Below are 25,852 nucleotides of genomic sequence, written 5' to 3'. Positions count from 1 at the left end.
ACTAGTTTGCAACACAATACTTACTCCACACAGTATCCCATCTATCTGACAAAGGGTTCTCGATCTGAAATGCTAACATTTGCAAAGTAGTACTAGCACTTTCTGTTTTACCTTTAGATCTCCAAAATCTACAGATTTTTGCATATATTGCCAACCTCAAATTGCTGTCAGCTCCAGATTTAAATACTGATTGACATCAAGCTCTGTAAACTTCAGTTAATCAGCCCATATCAACTCTGACCTACCGTTACTCTTATCCTCAGTGAATATAATTGGTCTCAATATTTTTGTCTTACATTTAATGCATGACCACACAATTTCAGTTCTTCATAATTTGTTACAACTCTTGTTGTCTTCTCACTGAGTTATCTGTTATTCTGACTTCAGCTTTCTTTTAACTTGTATAACACTCCCTGTTCAATTCCCAATGACAGCTTCAGCTACTCAGGCATCAAGTTCTGGAGTTCCCTCACCATTCCTCTCTATCTTCCTACTGCACTATTCTTCAGTAAAATCTAGTTTAAAATCCACTTCTTTTATTCCATTTTAGTTATTTTACTTAATCATATCTTCTTTGGCCCAGCATTCTCTATCAATATTACAAATCTGTGAAGTACTTTAATATGTTAAGTATTTAAAAATAAAAAAGTAATTAGCAGCAAAAGAACTCACAGACATTGTATTGGGTAATAAAGATGAAGTAAAAGCATGAAGTGATGCATATTGTTTCATCATTATTTTACAAGTATAACTCAAGTTTCTTTTGATGAAGGAGTCAATAGTATAAAGGTTTGCCTTGAAAGGTGTTGTTAATATCCAATAAAAAGCCTACAGTCACGCACATCTGTACTAAACAAAAGATGAAGCTTCAAATTATTATTTTTAGAAATTTTATTTATACAATAATAAAACTATATACAGATATAAACACTGTAAACTGACAGTATAATACGGTACAGAGTTTTAAACTGCACTGTTTATCAGGCTTGGCAGCATTAGCAAAGACATCAACTTATAGAACCACTGGATACACAATAACATCTGTTCATAAAAAGTTTTAGGTTTCTAATGTGCTCTTATAGTGGAAAGTTGTTCAATATGGGACTGGAAATTTGTGCATTTTTTAATCTCATGTTTGAATTCGGTCAACATGCACTTCGGGTCAGAAGTACAATATGAAGAATTTCCTCTGGCTTCCATGGAAAAGGAAATCAAGTGAGAGTATAGAACAAATTGCCAGCCTGGAACTTAGAGTAGAATGCTCGCAATATTGTTGCAATGATGCATTTGAATCACATGTCAGAAGATCATCCCTTGCTGCCTCAATGTAATATTTAAAATTCCTCTTGAGATCTATCCTCAGAGAACTCTCTGAATCCCTTGGAATAACACTGCCAGTCAGTGGTGTAGGTTGGGACTAATTTGTTTGAAAGGAGAGAGAGAGAGAAAGGGAGAGAGAGAGTGTGTTAGGTGTGCTGCAAACTTCACCAGGGTTCATGTTCCTAATAATCAGTGGCTGCTATTGGCATATTTTCCTTGTATTTGCATTTTTGTTTGAGTTGAGAAAAAGATTTGGGTTAGCTCTGATCCATAATCAGATAGGCTGCTGATATTTGCTACACATACGTGCAGATGACTAATCACCATTTGATGCAAAATGCCAGAAGGTTGTGAGGATATACTGCTATACATTGCTCAATACTTCAGTGGGAATTGCCATTTCAATGGAGACAGAATATTAGAAAGATTTATTGCATATTAAGTAGAAAATAAACATCTTCTAAAGCTAAAGTAAAACCTGCTTAAAATTCTGGGAAAGAATTTAGTCTGACTAAAAAAAATCTAAAAGGGACTCCGTCACAGAGTAGCAAGAGACTGGTGAACAATGAGGAACAGCCTGGAGAAGTTAAAAAATATGATATTTATTAATGATATTAAGAAATTCTTTAGTCGTTGTTCAGACACAATTTTACAGTTGTTTGAGGCTATTAAGCCTTTGCAAGTAAAAGAAATAATTCTATTTGCTTGTGACAAATGGCAGGGAAATATTTGATGACAAAAACATATAAAGACATATTGGCTATGAACTCTGGATGTGAAAGGATCCTGAACAAATAATCTTTGTGCACTTCAGTACTCAAATGTTTTTTGGCAAATGTTCCACAAGAAGAACCATTCGGTCAAACTATCTAATGCTGCTTATATTAAGTAGCAATACTCAAATACAAATTATCACTGGAAAATGAAAAGGATAAATTACCTCAAACAGCACAGGAGTAACAGTTTACAAGCAACAAAGTATCAGGGCACTTTTGACAGCCTATTATTTTAATTTCCCCAATTGTGTCACAATATTCATGTAAAATACACGAAATAAATCTCATGATCTGCTTTCTTACAACAATTAAAGCTGCAATACATCATAAATTCTGTTTACGTTCATGATAATAACTTGTAATTTAATGAAAAATTCAAATTAATAAAATTATTAAGTTATAAAATTGGAATAAAATATTTCAAAGTTTTTAAGTGTTCATTCCCATTCCAATCATTCTTCCAAGAATCTTACATCAGTGTCTGATTTCATACATAGCATGTCCATACTGAATGTCAAAGGAATTGCGCATTTTGAAATATTTACAAAATATGTAGATTTCTCATGTTGAGGTTCCTTGAGAAGAAACAGAACTGAACATTTCTTTGTAAATAAAATATAAAGAAAACATTTTTACAGGTGATTACAGTTCTAATGTCTTTAAGCAAGCAGTAATTGTACTGCGTTTTGATATTCAACACGATAAAAGCAATGCGCAATAAAGTTACAGCGATTATAAGGTAAATAATTTACAGAAAGCACAGCACAATAAAGAATATTTCTGTTCCCTAATCTTAAATTTACTTCAAATCAACTGAGCATGTTGTTACCAAATGCAAACCTAGGCAAACAAAAAAGGTCTAGTGACATCTTTCTAAAACAAAATCACTTAATGAAATTAATTACACTTTTCAGTCCTTTATCTGAGAATTAATTAATTGTTAAGAATCTAGGGAAACAATAAAACTAAAAAAAATTGAGATTTTAACATTATATCAATTAATTAGTGAGCATTATCCATTCACATTAAAAATTACCTCACAAATCCCAAATCTATTTGGAGAAATTTCTTTCAATTACTCATTTATCTTCAATATATTAATAAGAAGCTTTCTTCAGTATATTAATTCCAAACAAGTATTTGATATTTGTTTTTATTAGACAATAGTTTAACAAAGAGCAAATATGTATGCAGCACTAAGTTACTTTAATTGATTTCATTTAGGTTTGTATGATTTATGGTGAACCAAATGAAATCGGTTACATACTGATTGTATATGTGGTGCAGATGTTCAGGAGTAATTCAATGACCGTAATATAAAGAAACCCACAATTAATTGCCCCTTTCTAAAATATTAGTCATAAAGTCATAGAGAACTACAGCACAGAAACAGGCCCTTCCACTCACCTTCTCCGTGCTGATCTATTATTCTGGCTAGTCCCGTTGACCTGCATCCGGATCATAACACTCCATACCCCTCCCATCCATGTACTATACTTATCCAAGCTTCTCTTAAGTGTTGAAATCAAACCTGCATTCAATACTTCCACTGGCAGCTCATTCCACCTCTCACCACTCTCTGAGGGTACTAAAATTGGGGTCGTAGTGGGCAGCGAGGAAGGCTACCAAAGCTTCCTGTTGGATCTGGACCAGCTGAAAAAATGGGCTGAAAAATGGCAAATGGAATTTAATGCAGACAGGTGTGAGGTGTTGTATGTTGGGAAAACAAACCAGTGCAGGACTTAATAAACTCACTAACTTTTACAGATGTACCATGGAGAGCATTCTAACTGGTTTCATCATGTCTGGAAAGGAGGGGCCACTGCACAAGATCACTTGAGCATTTGCCTCCCCAGCATCAAGGGCTGCTTCAAAAAGCGATTCCTCAAAAAGGCGGCATCCATCATTAAGGACCCCATCACCCATGACATACCCTATTCTCATTGCTACCATCAAGGGGGGAGATGCAGGTGCCTGAAGACACCCAATGTTTCAGGAACAGCTTCTTCCCTTCTACCTTCAGAGTTCTGAATGGGCACTGAACCCATGAACACTATCTCAGTATTTTTCCATCTTTTTGCACTACTTATTTATTTTTATATATACTTCTTATCCTAACATATAAAGTTTAGTATTATGTAAATACTGCTGCCACAAAAACAACAAATTTCACAATATGCCAGAGATATTAAACCTGATTCTGAAACAGAGAAGGATAGGGCACTGAGAAGTATGGAAAAACAAAGGGATCTGGGAATACAGATCCATATTCCTTGAAAGTGGTATCACAGGTTGATAGGGTCATAAAGAGAGGCTTTGGCACATTGGCTTTCATGAATCAAAATACTGAGAACAGGAGCTGGGATGTTAAGTCAAAATTGTATTAGACATTGGTGAGGTCTAATTTGGAGTATTGTGTGCAGTTCTGGTCACCTACCTACAAGAAAGCTATTAATAAGATTGAAAGAGTACAGAGAAGATTTACAAGGATGTTTGCAGGAATTGAGGAGCTGAGTTATAGGGAAAAGTTGAATAGGTCAGGACTTTATTCCCTGGAGTGTAGGAGAATGAGGTTAGATTTAATAGAGGTATATAAAATTATAAGGGATTTAGTTAGAATAAATGTAAGTAGGCTTTGTCAGCTGAGGTTGGGTGAGCGTAGAACTAGAGGTCATTGGTTAAGGCAAAAGGTGAAATGTTTAAGGGGAACATGAGATGGAGGGTTTTCATTCAAGGGGTGGTGAGAGTGTGGATCTAGCTGCTAGCAGAAGTGGTGGATGCAGGCTCGATTTCAACATTTAATAGAAGTTTAGATGAATACATGGATGCAAGGGGTATGGAGGTCTATGTTTCAGCTGCAGGGGAATGACTCTATGGCTCTAATATTGTAGAAAGGTGCAAAAATTAATTTTACTTTAACATAATTTTAGTGAAATAATAAGTGCTTTTAGGCATGCTTAACAAAATCAAATGCTGTAAGTCATTCATTAAAATAATTGGCTACAGTCCTTCTGGCAATTTTGATATTCTCCTAAAAGTGACAGTGGTGTCATATCCAATCAATGCTACATGGTAACATTATATTGAACAGGTTGTAAACTTTCAATTAAAATAACTAATTGATAAAAGGATCTTATATAATATTCTGATATTTTGCTGTATGCTTTATGCTAATGTTATTGCAGAATAATTGAATAACATCACTATCCTGGATTGCAATGGAACATAATACCCTTCGCATTGTATTTGCATTCTGAGAAAACCTGATCAACCTATATACTGTATTAATAAAATTAACTTTGAAGCTGTCTTTACTTCTTTACTTAAACCTTTATTTATTTTGGCATAGGGTCTCATTGCTCAATAGCACATCTTTTCTGAATAAACATAATCAAGGATACTAGTGAATGACAAGAAATAAGATTCCTCTTACTGCAGATCTGTTTGATAATCTGGCACTAAATAGCATTAGAAAAGGGACAGAATCTGATGAAGAAGAATTACAACACTGAAAATTCCCTTTTCTAGAGTGTATAACTGTGTTTACTTCAACAATTATTCTAGCACATTTTGTACAAAACTACTTTCTTTGATCTGTTTTATTGAAACTACCAAGAACTTATTGATTGGATTTGCATCAACTTCTTCCGCAATTTGTCATTTGATGAAGGAAGCTTTTTTAATACTAATTTGAATGGGGAAGCAAAGTATGTCCTTTTCACAGCTTACTGAGCAGCACAGTCACCAAGCAGATAAATAATCATGCGTTTCGTGCTAAAAATGTCCTGTCGCATGTAGGCCGAAATTGTGTTGAAAGCACTTTGCAAAAAGCTGTTCATGGCAGTAATTGGTTTATTCTTCTGTCTTATTGAAAGAAAGCAGTCATATCCTTGTGCATGAATACTCTACACAAAACTTAATAGCATGTACTTAATGTACACTTCATATGCAAATTTGAAGAATGGCACTGTTCCAAAAAGAAAATAGACAGAATTTGTTTCATTCTAGGAATTTACTCCTTGTGCATTTGTGCAGTCTTCAATGTTATTGTTTGAAATCCTTCCTCAATAGTGCCACACATGCCTAACTGGACAACATTACTTTTGGCACCCAAGCAGAACTCATAGTTCAAAGTCTTCAGAGAAAAGTATTTCTCCTTTCCCAAGAGAACTTCAAAATATTGCCATCTATGAGAATTTTTAAAATTGATCAGATGGGTTCAAAACTTACTTGCCTTTAAGGAATATTTCCAACTGTAGTGGAGATGATTACCTCACATTGTTTCCTCTTTTAATTTAGTAATGGTCATGCTCCATGAACACCAATTCAAATATGATCTTCACTTGCAATCTCACACTTCTCTGACCGCTCTTTTTTCTTCAAATCCTTGCTTGGCTATACCCTAGTTGTTGAATGTGAATGGGGATGAGGGTGCGGAAGGGTGTTGTTTTGTCCCCCAGTAAATGTGTTGAACGTGTGGAGAGGCTGCATTCCTGGTAAGGTATTTGGAATCATTGAAATGGTCTTCGGTGTCATTAAAGGGATATCATCCGGAGATCGCCTCATTGCTAATGTATAATCCGGAGGACAGGCTGTCCGCAGAACAACCTCATGTGGATGGATGGAATCGCATTCGTGATCAGTGTGCTTCATCTGCAGGGACATAATTTCTTCTTCTTGTGAATGAGTTAGGTCATTAGTGGTGTTACGTTGAGGGCTGCATCTTCGATGAACATCATGCCTCCTTTTGTCTTTCTTATAATACAATGCTGCAAAGGCAAGGATATTTAAAAACAATAAGGAAGCTCCAACAGCAATAGTAACGCTTAACTCTGTTGAATAGTCCCTTTGATCAACCAAGAAAGGACCAGCTGAATGCTTCTGGTCATCCTGTTTGACAGTAGGAAAGACTGATGTCACGGGACGTTTAGTGGTAACAGACCACTTCTTTGATGGTCTGATTGTAATCTCTGATGGGACCTTTGTGGTTGTAGAAGTATACTGGGAAATGTCATTCAAGCTATGTAAATGAGGAACCAGCTCCAACCATAAGTTGACTTTATTAGCTCTATAATGCTCCTTAACACGTGGTTTCAATCCAATGTGCAGGTAAAGTTGATCTTTCTGGGAATACCTTGACCAGGCAACTTCTTCAAAACGATTTGGCTTGGTGTGGATAAATTTAGTATCCTGAGGAACTGGTTGATTTGGGTCACTGTGGGGGAATAAATTTGGATTTTACAGGTCATGAAGGAATCACATTAAAAAAACACAAAAATCACATTTTTGCAAGATAGTCTGTTACAAGTTTTACATATATTGTATATCTTCCCTGTTTTGAAGATTCTGACTCATTTTATAGAACTGATTGATTAGGAGATAAATAGCAATAGAGAAATAAAATTATCTTTTTTGTGGAAATTCTATTTGTATTCATACTTTACACTTTTGTTAGCACATAAATGTAAAATTCCCTCTATAGCTTTAAATTGAGATCAGCCAAAGGGCAAAGCCAAAACTATTTAAGATTAACAATGCAGTTGTAAATGCAAGGAACATTGCAGATAAGACAACTAAGTTGCAAGCAGCGGTTGCTATAGGGACCACTTGATGGTGAAATTAGAGACATGGTAGAAAGAACAAGAGGACTGGTAACATAATATTTCTGAGTATAAGATAGTCAGGTAAGATACAGAAGGAATAACGTTCAAAATTATTGAAGGCAATGGAAAATGCTGTAGCTAAGAATTAAGAACAAATTCTTACTGGATTTAAATGAGGAACAAGAAAGAAGCTATTATTTTATGTACCAGAGGTCACCAAATAGTGAGAAGAAAGAAGACAGACAAATTTATTGGAAAACTATAGAAGGACTTAAAGATTACACACGCTGATATGGACTTGAATAGTGACAGGGGGAAAGAATTCTTAAAAAATGGCATGAAACTTTCTTGGTCAATTATCAAGTAAACAAAATTGGAAATGATTCTAGGGAATTAATGTGAAGGAACTGCAGGCAAAACCCCTTGGAAGGCAAAATATTAAAATAACATAAAGAATGAAAGCCAAGTAAGTTTTAAACATTATGGCATCTTTCTCTAGAGTGCAGAATCTACCGTAACAGTAGAAAAGGCAAAAATAATATCTAAATAGATAAAAATGAAGAGGAATTAATTGAAAATTGAGGTCTTTGAAGCAGGAAAGCCACCCAGAGGGGTGGCATGAATCCTACATTTTTGAAGAAAGGATGTGAGTTCCTTGTCTAGAACTACAGTGTTTCAATCTTTCTTGGATAGATAGGTGGCATTAATGGCATCAATCAGTGCCTGTACTTTGCTGTAATGTTCTCTGTTCTATAAGAGGCTAACCATGGTGAGCATAGGCCAGTTTAGTGATTATCGGCTTTGAGAAAACATTTGGAAACAATAAGCCTGGAGAATATTAATTGGCATTTGAAAAAGTACAGGCCAATCAAGTCTACACAGATACGTTAATGTTGCAGTAAAGGACAAAAAGGGTAATGTGATAACTTGGGCTTTCAAATAAGAATGCTATCACAAAAAGGATGTTAGCAAAATTCCAAGCTTGGGATACAAAACCAGCTGAGAATTAGAAAGTGGTGATGAATGTTTAGTTTCACAAAAGAGGGAAGTGTCAACAGTACCTTATTAAGGCTTATGATAGAACAAATGTTATTCTTTATTAAAATCTATAATTTGAATTTACTTTAAAGTGTATAATTACAATTTTAAAGTATTTGTTTTTCAAAATATAACAAACAATGAAAACATAGTAATAAATAGTTACATTGGGTAAACGTGGCTGATTTGAAATTTAATGCAGAAGGAAGTGAAGTAACACATTTTGTTTGGAAGAACAAAGAGAACAATTTACATAATTGGTACAATTTTGAAGGTGGTCAGGAACAGTGAGGTCAGGTGACCCCTGTATTACAGCAGCTTGGGGAATGAAAATTCACCTTTAATGTAGATTTGGGATGTGAAATCTGGGACAAAATAAAAAATTGCTTTTAAGGAATTTATGTAAAGAATGTAAATCAATTAACACATTTTTTTCAATTCACATTTCTTGATACATGTGCAAAGGAATGCAGGGGATCATCTGTACACACAGGCTGAAAATGAAAACTTATGAGATCCTTTGCTTTATAGATGAGGCAGTTTAAAGCAAATAAACTACGTTGATTCTTTATAAAGCAATGGTTAGGCTTCAGCCGAATTACTGAACTGGGAAAGAGATTTAATAGAGATATTTAAGATATTAAATGGTTTTGATGGACCAAATAAGAAGAAACTTATTCTCCTAGGAAAAGGGATCAGAAATTAGGAAAGATACAGTAGATTTAAAGTGTTTATCGAAAGAACCAAAGTTAGCATGAGGAAACATTTTCTTACATCTGAGCAGATGCTGTAATCTGGAAAACACCAAACAAAAATGTGGCACAAGCTAAGAAAAATGTATTATTCAGAAATGAACTTGCATAAACTTCAAATAAAATCTGTACAACTAGTAGAAGACAAGAAGGATCTGAATTAATCAGATGGTTCTATCAAAAAGCTAGCACAAGCACATTGGGCTGAATGGCCTCCCTCTATGCTATAAGAATTATTACAAAGTCAACTAGTTTTGGTTATAAGGCTACTTTTGACATATTAAGATAAATATTTGTTTATTTTAATTTAATTTCTTTTGCACTTAAACTGTATACATTAACCCATACTCAGTTCATTTTCATATATTTTGTTTTCTATGTTCTTGCTGGGAATGTATAAAACAGCTGTGGTGAGTACTTCAGATGGAGAAGGCTTTATCTAAAATGTTATGAAAATATTTTGGGAAATATTTAACAAGAAAATATAGGGAATGCTATTTTGCTTTTAGACTTATTTTATTTAAATTAGTAATTTCCTTAGTAGTAACTTATCAGGAATATATCCAACATATCCAAATGCAATCAAAATGTGAATGTAGTGGTCTCTAAATTTAAAAGCAAATATCCAGACAGAGGATAGATGCATTATACACATGGAGTTTAACAGCAAAATTTATAAATAAGCAATTTTGTAGTATTATAATTCTTACCCATGACTTACCCTGTTTTTGCAAAGTTGGTCCAGTAGGTCATCACAACAGCACTTAGCATGACATCATTTTTGGAGAAATTACATGGGAAAAGTTCAGTAGCACCAATCATTGGAACCCCAAACACATAAGGAATTTCATCTCCATGAGATGCATCAGCCCAAGCTGGCATCATGTCACTCTGGCAGTGATGGTAAAAGGCATAGAAGAAAGTAGGTGAACCAAACCCTGAATGTAGGTCAGCTGTAGCCACTGCTGGTGCCACCCACTGGTGGTCAGTAAACAAAGCCAACAATGTTTTCCTCCGTGTTTCTGGATTATGTCGGTCCGCCCAATCTGTGTACATGAATTTGATGGTCTCCCTTAGGACATCCTTGCCTTCAGGATAACCATACAAGTTATCCACAAAATTAGATACAGCAAAGTCGAAATCACTGGCTGAAACACCATCCTCGTTGTCCACTATGTTTTCAACAAATTTATATCCCTCACCTTGATTTACTCCCAGCATGATGTCATAGTTAAGGAATTCACCCTGTTCCATTAGAATCTGAGGGTCATCTGGTATAACATCTCCATCAATGACTGGTCCAAAGGCAATATGGTATCTTGCAGGCTGTATGTCTTGTTCAACCAGTTCCTTGTACTGTTTAGAACGTAAACATTCAATCAAGCCAATGGTATCTGTCATGTTGCAGCCAACTTTTGTGGCCAACTGCCTTGCGAACTTTGCTGGCTGATAGCTGACTGCCCAGCTGGACAAAGCAGTACCACTTTGTGCTATTGCTCTCTGAAAAAGGCCTGTGGACAGATATCACAAGGGGTACTAAGAAAGTCATCAAAGTTTCTGATAACATATCATTGTTACACCTTAATGAGCACTAGAGGTGGCATTTGATTATCAAACTGGTTCAAAAAAGTATTATGCTTTTCAGAACTCAAAATTCCATAATGACTTAATTAACTGGTCATAGCACCTGAGAATAACTAAAAGAAAATAAATGTACTTTTAATTATCTATGTTTGATCATTCTTTACACTCAATTTTGCATCCACCTTTGGATTACTTGATGAATTAATTTAATATCTGAGGGTCACTATCTAATTTCTAGCCAAAATTACAGCTGGTAAATTCACTGTAATTTTAATGGCATGGCTGTTCATTCTAGGAATTACTGAGCAAAATGTCCCATGTTCACTGCTACTTAAGTATATTTATTAATACATATTATAATACATGTCTGTCTTCATCATGCACACAAACATCCTATTTCACCAAAGAACACAGCTTTCAATTATAATGTAACATATTCCAAACATGGAATCCTCCATAGAGGACACCTATCTTTTCTCTTTGCAAGTTCGTGACTTTTATATCTTCATTCTTTTTCCACTTAATATTTTGAATTAACAGGATCTACAGCCTACAACATTAAGTAGCAACTTCATTGTCTAATCTTTTCTGGTAAATAATTACAGAGACAGTAAAGTTTCTCAATCATTATAACTGTTTGCAAGGTAATTTAAACTATTATGAATTATAATTTATAAACAGTGAAAAAATGAAAAACAATAAGATATTCTGCTTAAACAACTGCTTAAAAGTCAACCATAAAATGCATTAGGGCATTATACATCACAGTATTTAATGGTAAAAATAAACAATATTTTATGTTATTTTATATGTTGGCCACTACAGAATTTTAGCAAAACTTCAAGACTTCAGTTTGCAGTGAGGCGTTCTACATTCTTTTCCCAACAAACTCACATTTTAGTTAAAAAATTCTCCACAGGAGACTACACTAAACTGCCAATTTAATGGATTGCCCAGAAACTGAATGATACTCTCTTTAATTCAAAGTGTTTTCAAGTATAACCACATCATATTTGTGGACTAATTTTAAAATACAAAACAAACAGAAAATTCTTAACACTTTAAAGAATATAATATTGCCTTCTACTGAGGATATATTTTAACAAAGAGAAAACCAATAGAATTATTTTGAGCCTTGCAAGCCACCATCACATTAAACACATGAAAGGAGAACATTTCAGAAATTTATTTTTGATTTTCAGTTTCAAAAAATAAATAATTCACATTTACTGGACTAATTGTAAAATATTTTGAACTACATAATATAAATGTTTTCATTTCAGAAAACTACTAAAGCACTAAACTGCAATCTATATTTTAGGATAAAACGACGAAGCAACTTCAGATCTTTTAACTCTATTTTTGTATCATGTGACAATGGTTCTGTGCATCAGCGTGATAGATGATAACTGAAGGAAGATGAAGTATTTAAAACAAAATAGACAAATTGATCAGTGCATCAATGAATTCCTTTGCAATGGCTTAAGTGGAGTTCAATTCATAAATCAGCTTTCAATAAGTCATCAAAAATATAATCATGAAAAATTTGGTCTTGGCACTTTTGCAGCACTTTCAGCACTGTGCAGGCATAAAATATATTTAAGATTACTCAATCAGACAGTGAAGATTTTGTTGTTAATATTTCAATTTTTCTGGGAGATTTTTGAACATCATATTCTATGTAAGCCTCAGTATAACAGGCTTGTGCCTTGCCTCATGTAATCCACAGACAGTAAAATATGAAGAAAGCAAGATGTAAATTTGTCAGATAGGTGAAAGTCACAAATTTGCATTTCAATTAGTCTTTCAGGAGACTGTCTCCTAATTAAGTTTGTGTTTCAAAATTAAAGTGTAAAGTAATCACACAACAATAATGACAATGGACAAACAGAATTGATAGACAGGCAATGGGCATGCATAAGGGTGAGAATTGTATATGGAGCAAGATGCAGAAAATAAATATGATGAACTAATGGATATTCAAGTTTGCTTCTACCTAAAATCTAATCTACTCTAATTGTGGTAGGCTTATGGGGTAAACAGATACTCACGCACATAAACATCTGCTTGTGACCTCGATGCTTTGACAATTTTGGATCATGCATGCAAACATTCAAACATTTTTCAAATGACAGCAAGCAGCTCATGCATTCTCAAACAAAAGATTTCTGAACCAGGCACTGAATTTTTTTCCTTCATTTTATTTGAAATTCTACAATCCAATAACATCACCGATGGAAGAATGAAAGTAGAAAGTGGAGTGGCATGACAAAAGGACTTTAATATATCTGCCCGTCATTAGTAATATCATTTGGCAGCATATATTTCAAGAGTGGGTTTACTTTGACAAACAACCACTTTTATAAGAGAGGGAAATAACCAAAAACATCAGCTACTTTGATGTGCTGGTGTGCTGTTCAGAAGTCCACTAGAATTTTTATTTTGCTGTTATTTATAAAGATCAATAGGTTAGAGAAAATGTGTCACTCAAAATGTGAGCATGCACATAAGAATTGACTCAGAATAAAAAAACATCTAATACAGCCAAAAAGTTTGCTCTTTTCTGAGTTTCAGTCAACAATTATATACGTATAAATATATACAGAGTGTCACAGGATACTAATGGCGGTGGCATGCAGACACCAAAATTGTCAAAATTTTCAACCTGCTTAATACCTTTGGTTGAATTGCTCCAACGGTTACCTTCAGAATAATGGGATAAAGTCAACAAATTGACGCAAGAAGCACCAGCGCCAGATCCAAAAACAGTTATTCTTAATGGATCGCCGCTGAAGAAAGCTATGTTTTCACTAATCCATCGTAATGCTTGTATTTGATCAAGAAGCCCATAATTTCCTTTAGCGGCTTGGTCTCCAGTACTTAAAAATCCTGCAGTAATAAAGAAGAAGGAGAGAAATTTAGAATAAAGACATAAAATATACAAAGGTTAAAATCATTGAGCATTTGTCAGATATGTTTTAATTATTCATGTCATATTTGCAATATGTTGTTTTCATGGTGTCAGAAAAATATCAGATTTTTCAAGAGATTCAGCAATTAATAAATGTTCTAAATAAAGCTGTTTTATAACCATAGATAATCTTCCTCCTGCAATTAAGAACTTTACTTTCTCACATGGGCTTTCTCGTTAGTACCAAACATCCCTGCTGAGATCACAATTAACTATGTTTTGGTTTATGGTCTGGGAACTAACTTCTCCCATTCCTGCCCATCTTTAATATTAACAATATCATATGGTATTCCTGAATTCCTGTTTTCAATTTCCACTTCATCAAATGATCATCGTTTGGCAAAAGAGGAATTAATCAATTTGCTTTTTATCAATAGATACAAAGTAGCGTGTTTTACCATCTTCAGAGCAATAAACCAACAGCTACGATCAAAAGACATTGATGAAATTCTTTATCACTAGCATTTTTTTCAACAGATAAAAAATGAGTCTCTTTAATTATAATTGAGTATATCAATTGGTTGTTTTCTCTTTGAATGTTGAAAGGCAAGCTATTAGATGTACAATACAATGTTTCTCTTGCAGTTGAGATTGGTTTACAGAATTGTATGGAACATGCTCATTATGAATTGTCAGTCCATCTTAAGTTACATCAAAGTTATTTTTCCATTAACTTCAATGGCAAAAGAAAATAGGGTACTATGTAAAAAAGACTGACAATTTGCTGTAAGCCTGTTGAAGGCAGGAGTGTAAACTAATTTCACTTCCTTCATCCTGAAAGCAGATTTATTTTGTGAGGAATATTCACACCAGTTTGTCACAGCACCACTGGTACATGCTTTTCAAGCTTTGGAAGTATCAGTTTCATTGCTTTGTCCATTGTCATGCATTAAGCAAGTATAATTCAACAAGTAAGCAGTTCTATTAGACTATAAGACATAGGAGCAGAATTAGATCATTCAGCCCATCAAATCTGCTCCACCATTCCATCACGGCTGATTTATTATCCCTCTCAACACCATTCTCTAGGCTTCTCCCTGTAACCTATTAGTTTCAAGATAATTATGGAGAAGGATATGAGTGGTCCTCAGAATGAGATTCTAAATTGAAGAAAGGTCCATTTTGATAGCATCAGAGAGAATCTGGCAAGTGTGGACTAAGATAGGTTGCTTTCTGGCAAACGGATGCTCGGAGGCATTAAAAATTAAAATTCTGAGAGAACAGGGTTTGTATGTTCCTGTTAGAATAAAAGGCAAACCTGGTTTTCGAGGGTGATTGAGGCCTGGTTTAGAAGATGAAGGGTGTGCATAGCAGGCACAGGCAGTAAGGAACAAATGAAATGCTTGAGGAGTATAAGAAATGCAAGAGAACACTTAAGAGAGAAATCAGGAGGGCTAAAAGAGGGCATGGGATTACTCTAGCAGACAAGATGAAGGAGAATCCCAAGGGCCTCTACAGATATATTAAGAGCAAAATGATAGCAAAGGACAAAATTAGTGCAGTTGAAGAATAGCATGGTCATCTATACAAGGAGCTGAAAGTGATTGGGGAGATCTTAAGTGGATTTTTTTCTGCATCTCTATTTACTCAGGAGATAGATACAGAGTGTATAGTACTCAGGCAAAACATAACTGAAATGGTGGTTTAAAGAAGAGGAGGTGCTTGCAAATTAACATGGATAAGTCCCCAGCACATGACCAAGTATCCCCTTGGACCTTGTGACAGGCTAGTGCAGAAGTTGTAGTGGATTGGCATAAGTATTTAAATCAGGGGTGTCAAACTCATTTTAGGTCACGGGCCGGATTGAGCAAAATGCAGCTTCATGCGGGCCGGATCAGTCGGACGCGTGCGAATGCAGCTTTCGTTGCCTCCGTTTTTTCAGCCTGCTTTCATGTGTCTCAGTCTCTGCTATAACTACAAAGTGTTTCACTTTACAAATTCCGTTTCTTATGAAGAAGACTGCCGAGCAAGACTGCCAAATAAACACTAAAAACCCTGAAAACCTGGTACCTGAATAAACTCAGCATTAGCCATATCATACGCCATAGGCGCTTCGATTACTGGGGCCAGCTTTAATAGTAATTAGATATTATCTCGCGGGACAAAGATAATTCCACCGCGGGCCGGATTTGGCCCGCGGGCCTTGAGTTTGACATATATGATTTAAATTGTCCTTAGCCACAGTGAAGTGCCTGAAGACTAGAGGATAGCTAATATTGTTCTGATTTTCAAGAAAGCCTCTAAGAATAAGCCAGAAAATTATAAGCAGGTGGGTTTGACGTTAGTAAAGTGTAAGTTATTGGAAGGTATTCTGAGGGACTGGTTATGTAAGTATCTGGATAGACAGGGTCTGATTAGGGGTAGTTAACATGGTGTGTAGTAGGTCATGTTCAACCAAACCTATAGAGTTTTTCAAGGTGGTACCCAGGAAGGTTAATGAAGGAAAGGCAATGGATATTGTCTACATGGACTTTAACAAGGCCTTTAGCTAGGACTTTAACAAAGTCTCACATAGGAGGCTGGTCAGGAAAGTTCAGTCACTTTGCATTCAGGATGAGGCAGAAAATTGGATTCAACATTGGCTTTGAGGGAGAAGTTAGTGAGTGGCATTAGATGATTGCCCTTCTGATTGCAGGCCAGTTACTAGTGGTGTTCCATAGGGATTGGTTCTGGGTCTATAGCTGCTTGTTATTTATATCAATGATTTGGTGTTGCATACTGGGAGGACAAATCAGCATGAATTTACACAATGAATGGTAGGGTGCAGAGGAGTACGGTAGAATAGAGGGATCTGGCAACACAGATTCATAATTCCTTGAAAGTGGCTTCACAGGTATATAGGGTCATAAAGAAAGCTGTTGGCACATTGGCCTTCATAAGTCAATGTATTGAGTACAGGAGTTGGGATGTTATGTTGGAATTGTATAAGACATTGATGAGGCTAATTTGGAGTACTATGTGCAGTTTTGGTCACCACCTAACGGGAAAATTGTAAATGAGATTGTAAAAGTGAAGAGAAAATGTACAAGGATGTTGCTGGGGCTTGAGGACCTGAGTTATAGGGAAAGGCTGAATAGGGTAAGGTTTTATTTTTAAGTATAGGAGAGTGATGGGAGATTTGACAGGGATATACAAAATTATGAAGGTACAGATAGAATTATGTGAGAACGTTTTTTTCACTGAGGTTGAGTGAGACTAGAATTAGAGGTCATGGGTTAAGGGTGAAAGATGAAATATTTAAGAAAAATCTGAGGGTAAACTTTTTCACTCAGAGACTGGTGTGAGAGTGGCGACTGAAATGATAGATGGGGGCTTGATCACAACATTTAAGAGCAGTACATGGATGGAAATCGTATGGAGGCCTGTGGTCCAGGTGTGGGTCAATGAGAATAGGTAGGCCGAAAGGCCTGTTTCTGTGCTGTGATACTCTACCACTGTAAGTGGCATGCAACTGCAACAACTAACCAGTGCTGACTGATGTCATACTTGCACCTCTTAAATCACTGCAAGATGTCCATGAATCATGAAGCAGGAGAAGGAAACCAGAGGTCCATGATCCAGTCTTCATCAGAGGATCAGAGGTGGAGAGGGTCAGTAACTTTAAATTCCTGGGTGTCACTACCTCAGAGGACCCTTCCTGGACCCATCATATAAATATAATTGCAAAGAAGCATGACAGGACCTCTACTTCTTCAGGACCCTGTGGAGATTTGGCAAGTAATTAAAAAACCTTGGCAAACTTCTATACAAGTGTGGTGAAAATTGTGCTGACTGGCCATTACAGCTTGGAATGGGAATTCCACTGCCTTGGAGGGGAAAATCCTACAAATGCTCGTGGATTTGGCCCAGTACATCACAGGCAAAGCTCTGCCAACCATTGAGCACATCGTGGTTGCTGTAGAAAAGCAGCATCCACTGTCAAAGATCCTTACCACCCAGGCCATGCTCTTTTCTCACTGCTGCCATCAGGTAGAAAGTACAGGTGCCTCAGGACTCACACCACCAGGTTCAAGAACAATTATTACCTCTCTACCAACAGGCTCTTGAACAAAAGGGGATAACAACACTCATTCTATTTCTGGTGTGTCCACAACCAATGATCTTACTTTAAGGACACTTTAGCTTATTTTTTCATGCTCTTATTATTTATTGCTATTTATTTATATTTGCATTTGCACAGTTTGTTGTTAATTGATCCTGTTTACAGTTACTATTCTATAGATTTACTTAGTATGTCCGCACTAAAAAGAATCTTAGGGTTGTATGTGGAGACATGTATGTACTCTGATAATAAATTTAACTTTGAACCTTTGAACCATTTGGAAACAGAGCACAGAGGAATGATAGGCAAGAAAGGACATGTGTTTTGTGGATGTAATGCATGACAATTCTTTGCAAAGTTGGATCTGCCCTGCAGTGATATAAATGACTGGCAAGGTAGAGTGTATTTGGGAAACATTAGATTATATATTTTGGTAATGAAATAAAAATGAACATGGTTTCTATATGATGAGATGTCTACTTGCCAAATTAATAAAGCCATAGTCACACACCAGCTCAGTACTAGAAGATTCAGGCACAGATGTTATTGGGCAGCCTTTTGAAAAAGGTTGTAAAAAATACAGATTGAGATGCTCTAGTCTAGCCAAGAGGCTGCATGAGTCATAAAACATACAGTATGATTAAAGGTCTAATCTTTAATCCTATATGGTTTATTAAAAGATTACCATTATTTTCACATGAACATCAAAACCTACAGTGAAATATGTTGCTTTGCATCAAATCAAATCAGCAAAAACTGTACTGGGCAACCTGCAAGTGTTGCCATGCTTCCAGTGCCAATATAGCTGGCCACAACTCAAAACCCTAACCACATGTCTTTGGAACGTGAATGGAAACCAGAGCACCTGGAGGAAATCTACATGGTCATGGGGAGAATCTGATGATACAATGCAACCTTCTCCTGTTTTGGGAATAAAGTTTCCTTCTGTTTACTGCCATCTCCATCTTAGTGCAGGTGTGGTATCAATGTTGGACTTCAGTAATAGTCTAGGATAATACATGGGCTTGGCAATACTGTAGCCCTCTTCAATCTGAATGAAGCAAAACTTTATTCAGAGTGGACATATAGATCCTGCCAAATCCATGTCCTTCCTGTTCTTATTTAGGTTTGAGTTAACTTCTGTTACAGACCAGAGGGACTCCACTGGGCCCAGTGTGCTGCAGACTGTGAAATGTGCTATACATTAGTAGTAGCCTTGGATGATCTAGAGCTTCTGTCACCAGTAACTTAGAAAATCTTAGCTTTTGGACATCCTTTGATAGTTGGAGGAAGAAATTTGGTTCCTGGTTACTTCTAGCCAGACTTCTGGAGCTCAACCTTCAGCCTCACTTGGCAAAATCTTCCTGCCCTTTCCCCCTTCTCTCACAGGTTATGCCAGCAACCTGGAGGACCACTACTAATTTTCAGCACTCTTAGCAATAAGAAGAGGCAAACATGTGCTTATGAATCATCCAGACTCATAGGCAATTCAACTTCACAATTGATTTCTGCCCCATAGAATGAAGAGAGCTCAGTTCTAACAAATCTGTAAGTGATTGTTTTAAAGCAGTTGTCTTTAGAGTACAGATGCATCCTCCTAGTGTTAATTAACTTCCCTGTGTGTTGTCCCGACTGGGCCCAACTGCATTACTGTGATCTCATTTCACAGTGAATTCACTTGCACTTAAACATTGTATGTAGATGGACAACACATACACACACATTCTTTGTTTTTTTCATAGCTTGAAAGCTTTGATCAAATTTTCCACAATGTAACTTAGCTGCCTTTAGTTCTCAACTGTGTACTGTGATCAATGCACAACAATTAGTTACAAAGTGTTTAAACAACATGAATTTATATACTGCATACACTTAAAATTGTAAGATGAAGTCATTTCAAAGTAGAAATGTTTTGGATTCTTAAAATTTCATCTAAATCAATAGTCAAGAATATTGCAGGGAAAAAATTGACTGGACTGTAGTCACTAGCTTCCACCTACACTCACATTCCTGGGCCAGATATGGAAGGCCTATTTTGTCTCCATATCTTGGAGCCTGGTGGTGGGCTTAAGTGACGTCAGGGCTTGGGCATCATGGCATACAGGTCCCAACACCAAAATACACTCTTTGATGGGTACCCAACCTGGGGGCCAACATCTGCCGGTTGTAAAGGATGCTACTGAATTTTAAAGCTAATAAATGCATCTGACATGCCAAAGCATTTAATAACCAATACAGTGGATTTTGGACCAGCATATTTTGGCTCAATTAAGTGGCGGTCCCAATTAGCTGAAGTTTCACGTAAATAGTTAAAGGTACAAAAAGAACTAACTACTGCTTAACTGAGTAACAGTAAATTCAAATTATCTGAAATCAAATTAAAAAAACAGAATAAATTAGAACACTACCAAAGCTACTAGAGTACTATAAAACTGTCCACATGTTCCTAATAGTTATTGACGGAAGAATTCATTTGGTGTAAGCTAATGTGATCTTTTGATTGACTGTAAATCAATAATTTCGGTGCAGACAACTAGTGCAGTTGGTGAGCTGCCTTCAAACAGTGCTTTCAATGACTGCGTCCTCCAAATCTTCATTCTAAGTGTAACATTCAAGATCATCATCAATATCTTAAAATTCTTCATAGTGCCTAACTTGTTGATGCAGTGAAATCCTTTCATTTTCACTCCCAGCTGTTTCTGGCATCTCCAAGCGTCAATGCTTGAAGCAGGAGTGAGGAAAGTGGGGAACCGTCTGACTGTTTATTCCTCACCATCTATTAGTGACAAAAGTCACTGCTTTTTGAACACACACATGACAAAATTTAAAAACTGCTTGCTCTAAGTATAGTGAGGTATCTAATGGCTATACGACATGCATGTGACTGACTAGTTAGAAAATGTTCGGCAACAGTCTCCTGGCTGAGTTAAGCAACAGAGTTCCTCTGGACTGCTTCAACTTGCTATGGTCCTAGATTTGAAAAAAACAATACCACTTTTACAAATGCATTTAATTGAAGCATTTTAATTATTTGCATTCACAACAATGCTACCTGCTAACAAAACATTCTCTCATTTTGATTCTTAATTGGTTCTGAATTATATTTGTTGCCTGAACAATGAACATATGTGAAAATTAAAAATATCAGTGGGAACATCAGTGTAGTTGAAATCCAACAAAATAATCTAAACATCGGTTTCAGGAATTTACCATCTGCCTGTAAGAAAAAAATCCCAATTAAGACAGGTATTTGAAAAGACATTCCAATTCCTGAGGAATATAAATGTAAAATGTAGATGTAAAAAAGCATCTGCTCAAAATTTGTATTAAAATCCATGTAAACTCACTCTTATTTATTAAAGAAAGCCAGTGGTATCATTATTTTCCCTCAAATTAACTGACAATAGTGGTGTTCTTTCATATCTCCTACAATTCCATACTTGGGTACCTTAATTAAGGAATAATTGGGCAGGGAAGAATTGTATATTCACAGATTATTTGTCAATTATGACAAATTACTGTTTCCATTATTATGGAAATCTAGAGCACTGCTCATTTTCTCAAGTGAAAGTCTTCTTGTTTGATTTTCAACTGAAACAAAGGGTTTTCGGGGATGTCAATATAACTACCTATGCAATACACAAAATGTTGGAGGCATTCAGCAGGTCAGGCAGGTTGCATACATAGAAACAAACAGTCAATGTTTCAGTCTGAGACCCTTCTTTAGGACTTGGATTTTCCAGCTTCTGAAGAATTTCTCATGTTTATAACTGCCTATGGTTTAAAATTCAACTTGCATATAAATAATCTTCAATGAAGTCAATTTTCCCAACCACTTAACAACTCTATTCACTGAAAAACTAACAGAGCCAAAAGAGACAGAACTGGTGTCCAAAGCCTTAGTCAAAAAGCAAAATTTTAAAGATCTCTTTAAAAATTGATGGGCTGGAGGGGAAAAGGAGAGGAAATTCCTGATGTTCTGGTCTAGACTGAAAATTGGTTCCCAGTTGTGAGCCAAGAAAGCAGGGAGATACAGAAGATCATGGTTTGAGGAGACTGAAGCTTTTAAAAGATGGAGTTTACAAAGGTGAAAAAAGGCCATCATATTCTAGACCACAGATTACATAGTCTCCAACTCTGGTTCTGAAGGCCCTGGACACCTCCAGACCACAGATACCATCATCGCCAGCTTCGGCTCCAAATAGCCTGGGTGGCTCCAGACTGTGGATACCACTGTCACCAAACCTGGGCGGCTGAAGACCAAGGATACCATCATCGCCAACTCTGGCTCCAAAGACCCTGGATACCATCGTCAACAACTTCCGCTCCCTCGACTCGGGGTGGCTTCAGACCACGGGTACTACAGTCCATAACTCCGGTTCCAATGACCCGACGCCTTTAGACTGTAAATCGTACAGCCTCTAGTTCCAGCTCTAGTCCTAAACCCTGCCACCTCCAGGCCAAGACCTTCCACACTGCCAATGGGCCCCTAGGCTCCCCTTACCCCACACTACTCCCCAGCCCTAGGAGTCTCAGGCTCCCTCATCAACTTTCCCAGAGCCTCCCAACCTCTCCCCCCACCCCAACACCAGCAACTCTAGTCCCTCTGATCCCAGCTCTAACCCCTGCCATGTCTTCACCATTCCCTCCAAACTTCCCCTCTGAGACAAAGTTCTGTTCTCAGCAAGGGTCTTGCCTTTGTCCCCCTTTCACCTGCACCTCAGTGAGTTCTGCATCCACCACAATGCCGAGCTCTTCTTCTGTCACCTCCTTCTCCGAGCTCACTTCTTTGACAAGAACTGCCACCCCGATGATCCCTTCTCCTGTCTAAAAACCATCTTCTCTTCTTGTATACCCCACCCCGGTTCCCTGCCTGCTCTGGATCCTTTCTTCTAATTGCTGACAAGCCATCAACCAGCTTGATTTCAGCACCCTTCTCCCTTCCTCAAACTTCATCCCCTCTGAACACTCTGCTCTCCACTCTCTCCACACCAATCCCAACTTGACCATCAAACGTGGAGACAAAGGGAATGCGATTGTATTGCTGATTGTCCTTGCAGAGGCCAGGCATAATCACTTGGACACCTCCTCTTATTTACCCCTTGAAATGGACCTCACTCTGCACCGTCAGGCCACTGTCTCCAACTCCATTACTAACCTCATCAACTCTGTGGATCTCCCATCTATTGCCACCAAACTCATAGTTCCCTTACCCCGTACTGCTTGTGTCTACCTCCTACTCAAAATCCACAAACCAGACTGTTGGGATAGGCCCATTATCTCTTCCTGCTCCTATCCCACTATACTCATGTCCGCATACCTTGACTCCGTTCTATTTCGTTCGGTTCACTCCCATCCCATCTACATCCATGACACCTCACATGCTCTCGATCTCAACAACCTTCAATTTCCTAGCCATGGCCACCTCATTTTCACCATGGAAGTACAGCCCCTATACATTTCCACGCTCCATTACAAAGGGCTTAAAGCTCTCTGCTACTTTTCGACAAAAAACCCAACTAGAACTGGTTCACTCAACTATGACTCTCCTTCATTTGGTCGAACTGGTTGTCACCCTCAACAGTTTTGTCAGGTGAAGTGGAGTGCTTTTGACCAAAAAGCAGAGTGGTGGAGATGATTCAGCAGCAAATGATATTTTACTAATAAACTGCAAAATAGCAAAAGCCATGGGGGGGGGGGGCCCACAAAGCAAAAGAGAAAACAGATCCTTAACTCGACAAGACAACTAAAGAGTAGGAGCAACTGGTTGAGGCCATCTGGTGTAATGAGTGAACAAAGGTCTGTGTCTGAGAGCTGGTTTTAAATAGGTGATGAGTTGGAAATGAGTGGCAGGTGCCCACAAGGGCCTCAGCCATGCTTAACTTTTCATTGCCTGCATGGAACAGTCCATGATCCAAGCCTTCCCTGGTAATGATCCACAACTCTTTCTATGCTGCATTGATGCCACTTCATGCACCCACGCACAGCTTCTCAATTTCATCAAATTTGCCTCCAACTTGCACCCTGCGCTTAAATTTACTTGGCCCATTTCTGACACCTCTCTCCCCTTTCTTAATTGCTATGGAGACAAACAGACTACTGATGTCTTTTATAAAACTACTGATTCCCACAGCTATCTTGACTATACCTCTTCCCACCCTAGCCCCTGTAAAAATGCTGCTCCCTTTCTCATTTCCTTCATCTCCATTGTATCTATTCCCAGGATGACACTTTGCTTTCTAGGGTATCAAAGATGTCCTCCTTCTTCAAAGAAAGGGGTTTCCCTTCCTCTACCACTGATGCTTCCCTCACCTGCATCTCCCTCACTTCCTGGGCATCTGCGCTCACTCATCCTCCCACCACTTTACAGGAATAGAGTTTCTTGCCCTCACTCACCACCCCTTAAGCTTCCACATCCAACACATCATTCTCCACAACTTCTTCCATCTTCAATAGGATCATATCACCATACATCTTTACCCCCCAACTCTGCTTTCCGTAGGGATGACTCCCCCCACGATTCCCTTGCCCTATCGCCCATCCCACTAATCCCTTCTGCCCACTCTCAAGGTGGAGAAGTAACACCTCATATTTCTCTAGATATCCTCCACCTTAATGGCATGAACACTGATTTCTACCTCCGGTATTTTTTTCTCCCCCTTCACTCTTCTTCTGTTCTGCACTCTAAGATCTTACCTCTTCTCCTCACCTGCTTCCTCTTTCTGGTGCCCCTCCTCCTCTTTCTCCCATGGTCTACTCTTGTCTCCTATCAGATTCCTTTTTTTCCAGCCCTTTGCCTTTTCCATCTATCATCTCCCAGTCTCTTTCTTCATTCCCCCCTCCCCCACCCACCTGGCTTTATTTATCACCTTCTAGCTTGTCACTCTTCCCCTTCCCACACTTTATTATTCTGGCATCTTCCCACTTCCTTTCCAGTCCTGATGAAGGATCCCAGCCTGAAACATTGACTGTTTATTCATTTCCATCGATGCTGCCTGACCTGCTGAGTTCCTGCAGCATTTTGTGTGTGTTGTGGTAGTGCACTCCTCTGTCTTAAATTGTTCTTGTTTATAAACTCTTTTGCATTACCATTAGTAAATCAGCAACATCAGTGGACTTTGCTACCAACATTTGTAGTGTCAGTATCTTTAACACAGTTACCTTTATATGAGGAATATTGGAATATGAGGAATGGTTGGAAATTTTACATTCTTAATACAACATCTTTTTAAATCTGATGCACATTTCCTATGTCTTAAGTAATTTGCAATTGTATAAAGTAATCTGAAAAGCTAACCGGCTGCATGATTTTTGCCCTGCCTAAAGTTTATCTTGTTACCAGGATAGAAAATGCAATTGGTGTGACAAGCATTCCAGTGAAAACTGAGACCAGATGACAGTTATTTATAGCAATGTTCAGCTGTAGGTCCGGATTTCCAGTCTTTCGCTGATTTTTTAAACTTCCGCTGACTTAAAAAGACCCAAAATGTGTAACTAGTAGAGTATATAAAATACAAAAAGTCTCCACAGTGGAACTAAATACCACACAATGTAAGCCGAAGTACTGCATAGGTCTTTTTGAAGTGGTTTCATAGACTTTGGGTTGAGTCTATTGTGGAGACTGAATTATAATCCTTGTTTGGTTAATGACAAAAAGACACAGAAGTGGCAGTACAACTGCGACAACTATTATCACGTCTGTTGAGGAAACACTTGTAACAACATTTATAGAAATCACTATACCTTTGTGATGCTGAGTATTTTAT

At 37.3% G+C, this 25,852-nt stretch overlaps 1 protein-coding gene across 9 annotated transcripts in view; it reads right to left on the bottom strand.

The window, feature by feature from the left end:
• Positions 1-923: 923 nt before the first annotated feature.
• The window catches only part of nlgn1 (neuroligin 1), a 627,813-nt gene continuing 602,884 nt past the window's right edge, over positions 924-25,852 (bottom strand). For 6 of the 9 annotated variants that reach the window (XM_073041086.1, XM_073041087.1, XM_073041085.1 and 3 more), the window contains 3 exons: positions 13,750-13,962; positions 10,211-11,000; positions 924-7,311 (listed from right to left, as the gene is read on the bottom strand). In XM_073041086.1, the coding sequence (XP_072897187.1) occupies positions 6,492-7,311; positions 10,211-11,000; positions 13,750-13,962 (1,823 nt within the window). In that variant the 3' untranslated portion in view covers positions 924-6,491. The remainder of the gene's footprint in view (positions 7,312-10,210; positions 11,001-13,749; positions 13,963-25,852) is intronic. The other 3 variants (XM_073041089.1, XM_073041092.1, XM_073041094.1) reach the window with 1 other exon arrangement.

Source organism: Hemitrygon akajei, chromosome 3, assembly GCF_048418815.1.
Source record: "Hemitrygon akajei chromosome 3, sHemAka1.3, whole genome shotgun sequence".
Lineage (NCBI taxonomy): Eukaryota > Metazoa > Chordata > Chondrichthyes > Myliobatiformes > Dasyatidae > Hemitrygon > Hemitrygon akajei.
Note: the sequence above shows the minus strand (reverse complement) of the source record. Positions and strands in the feature narration are given on the sequence as shown.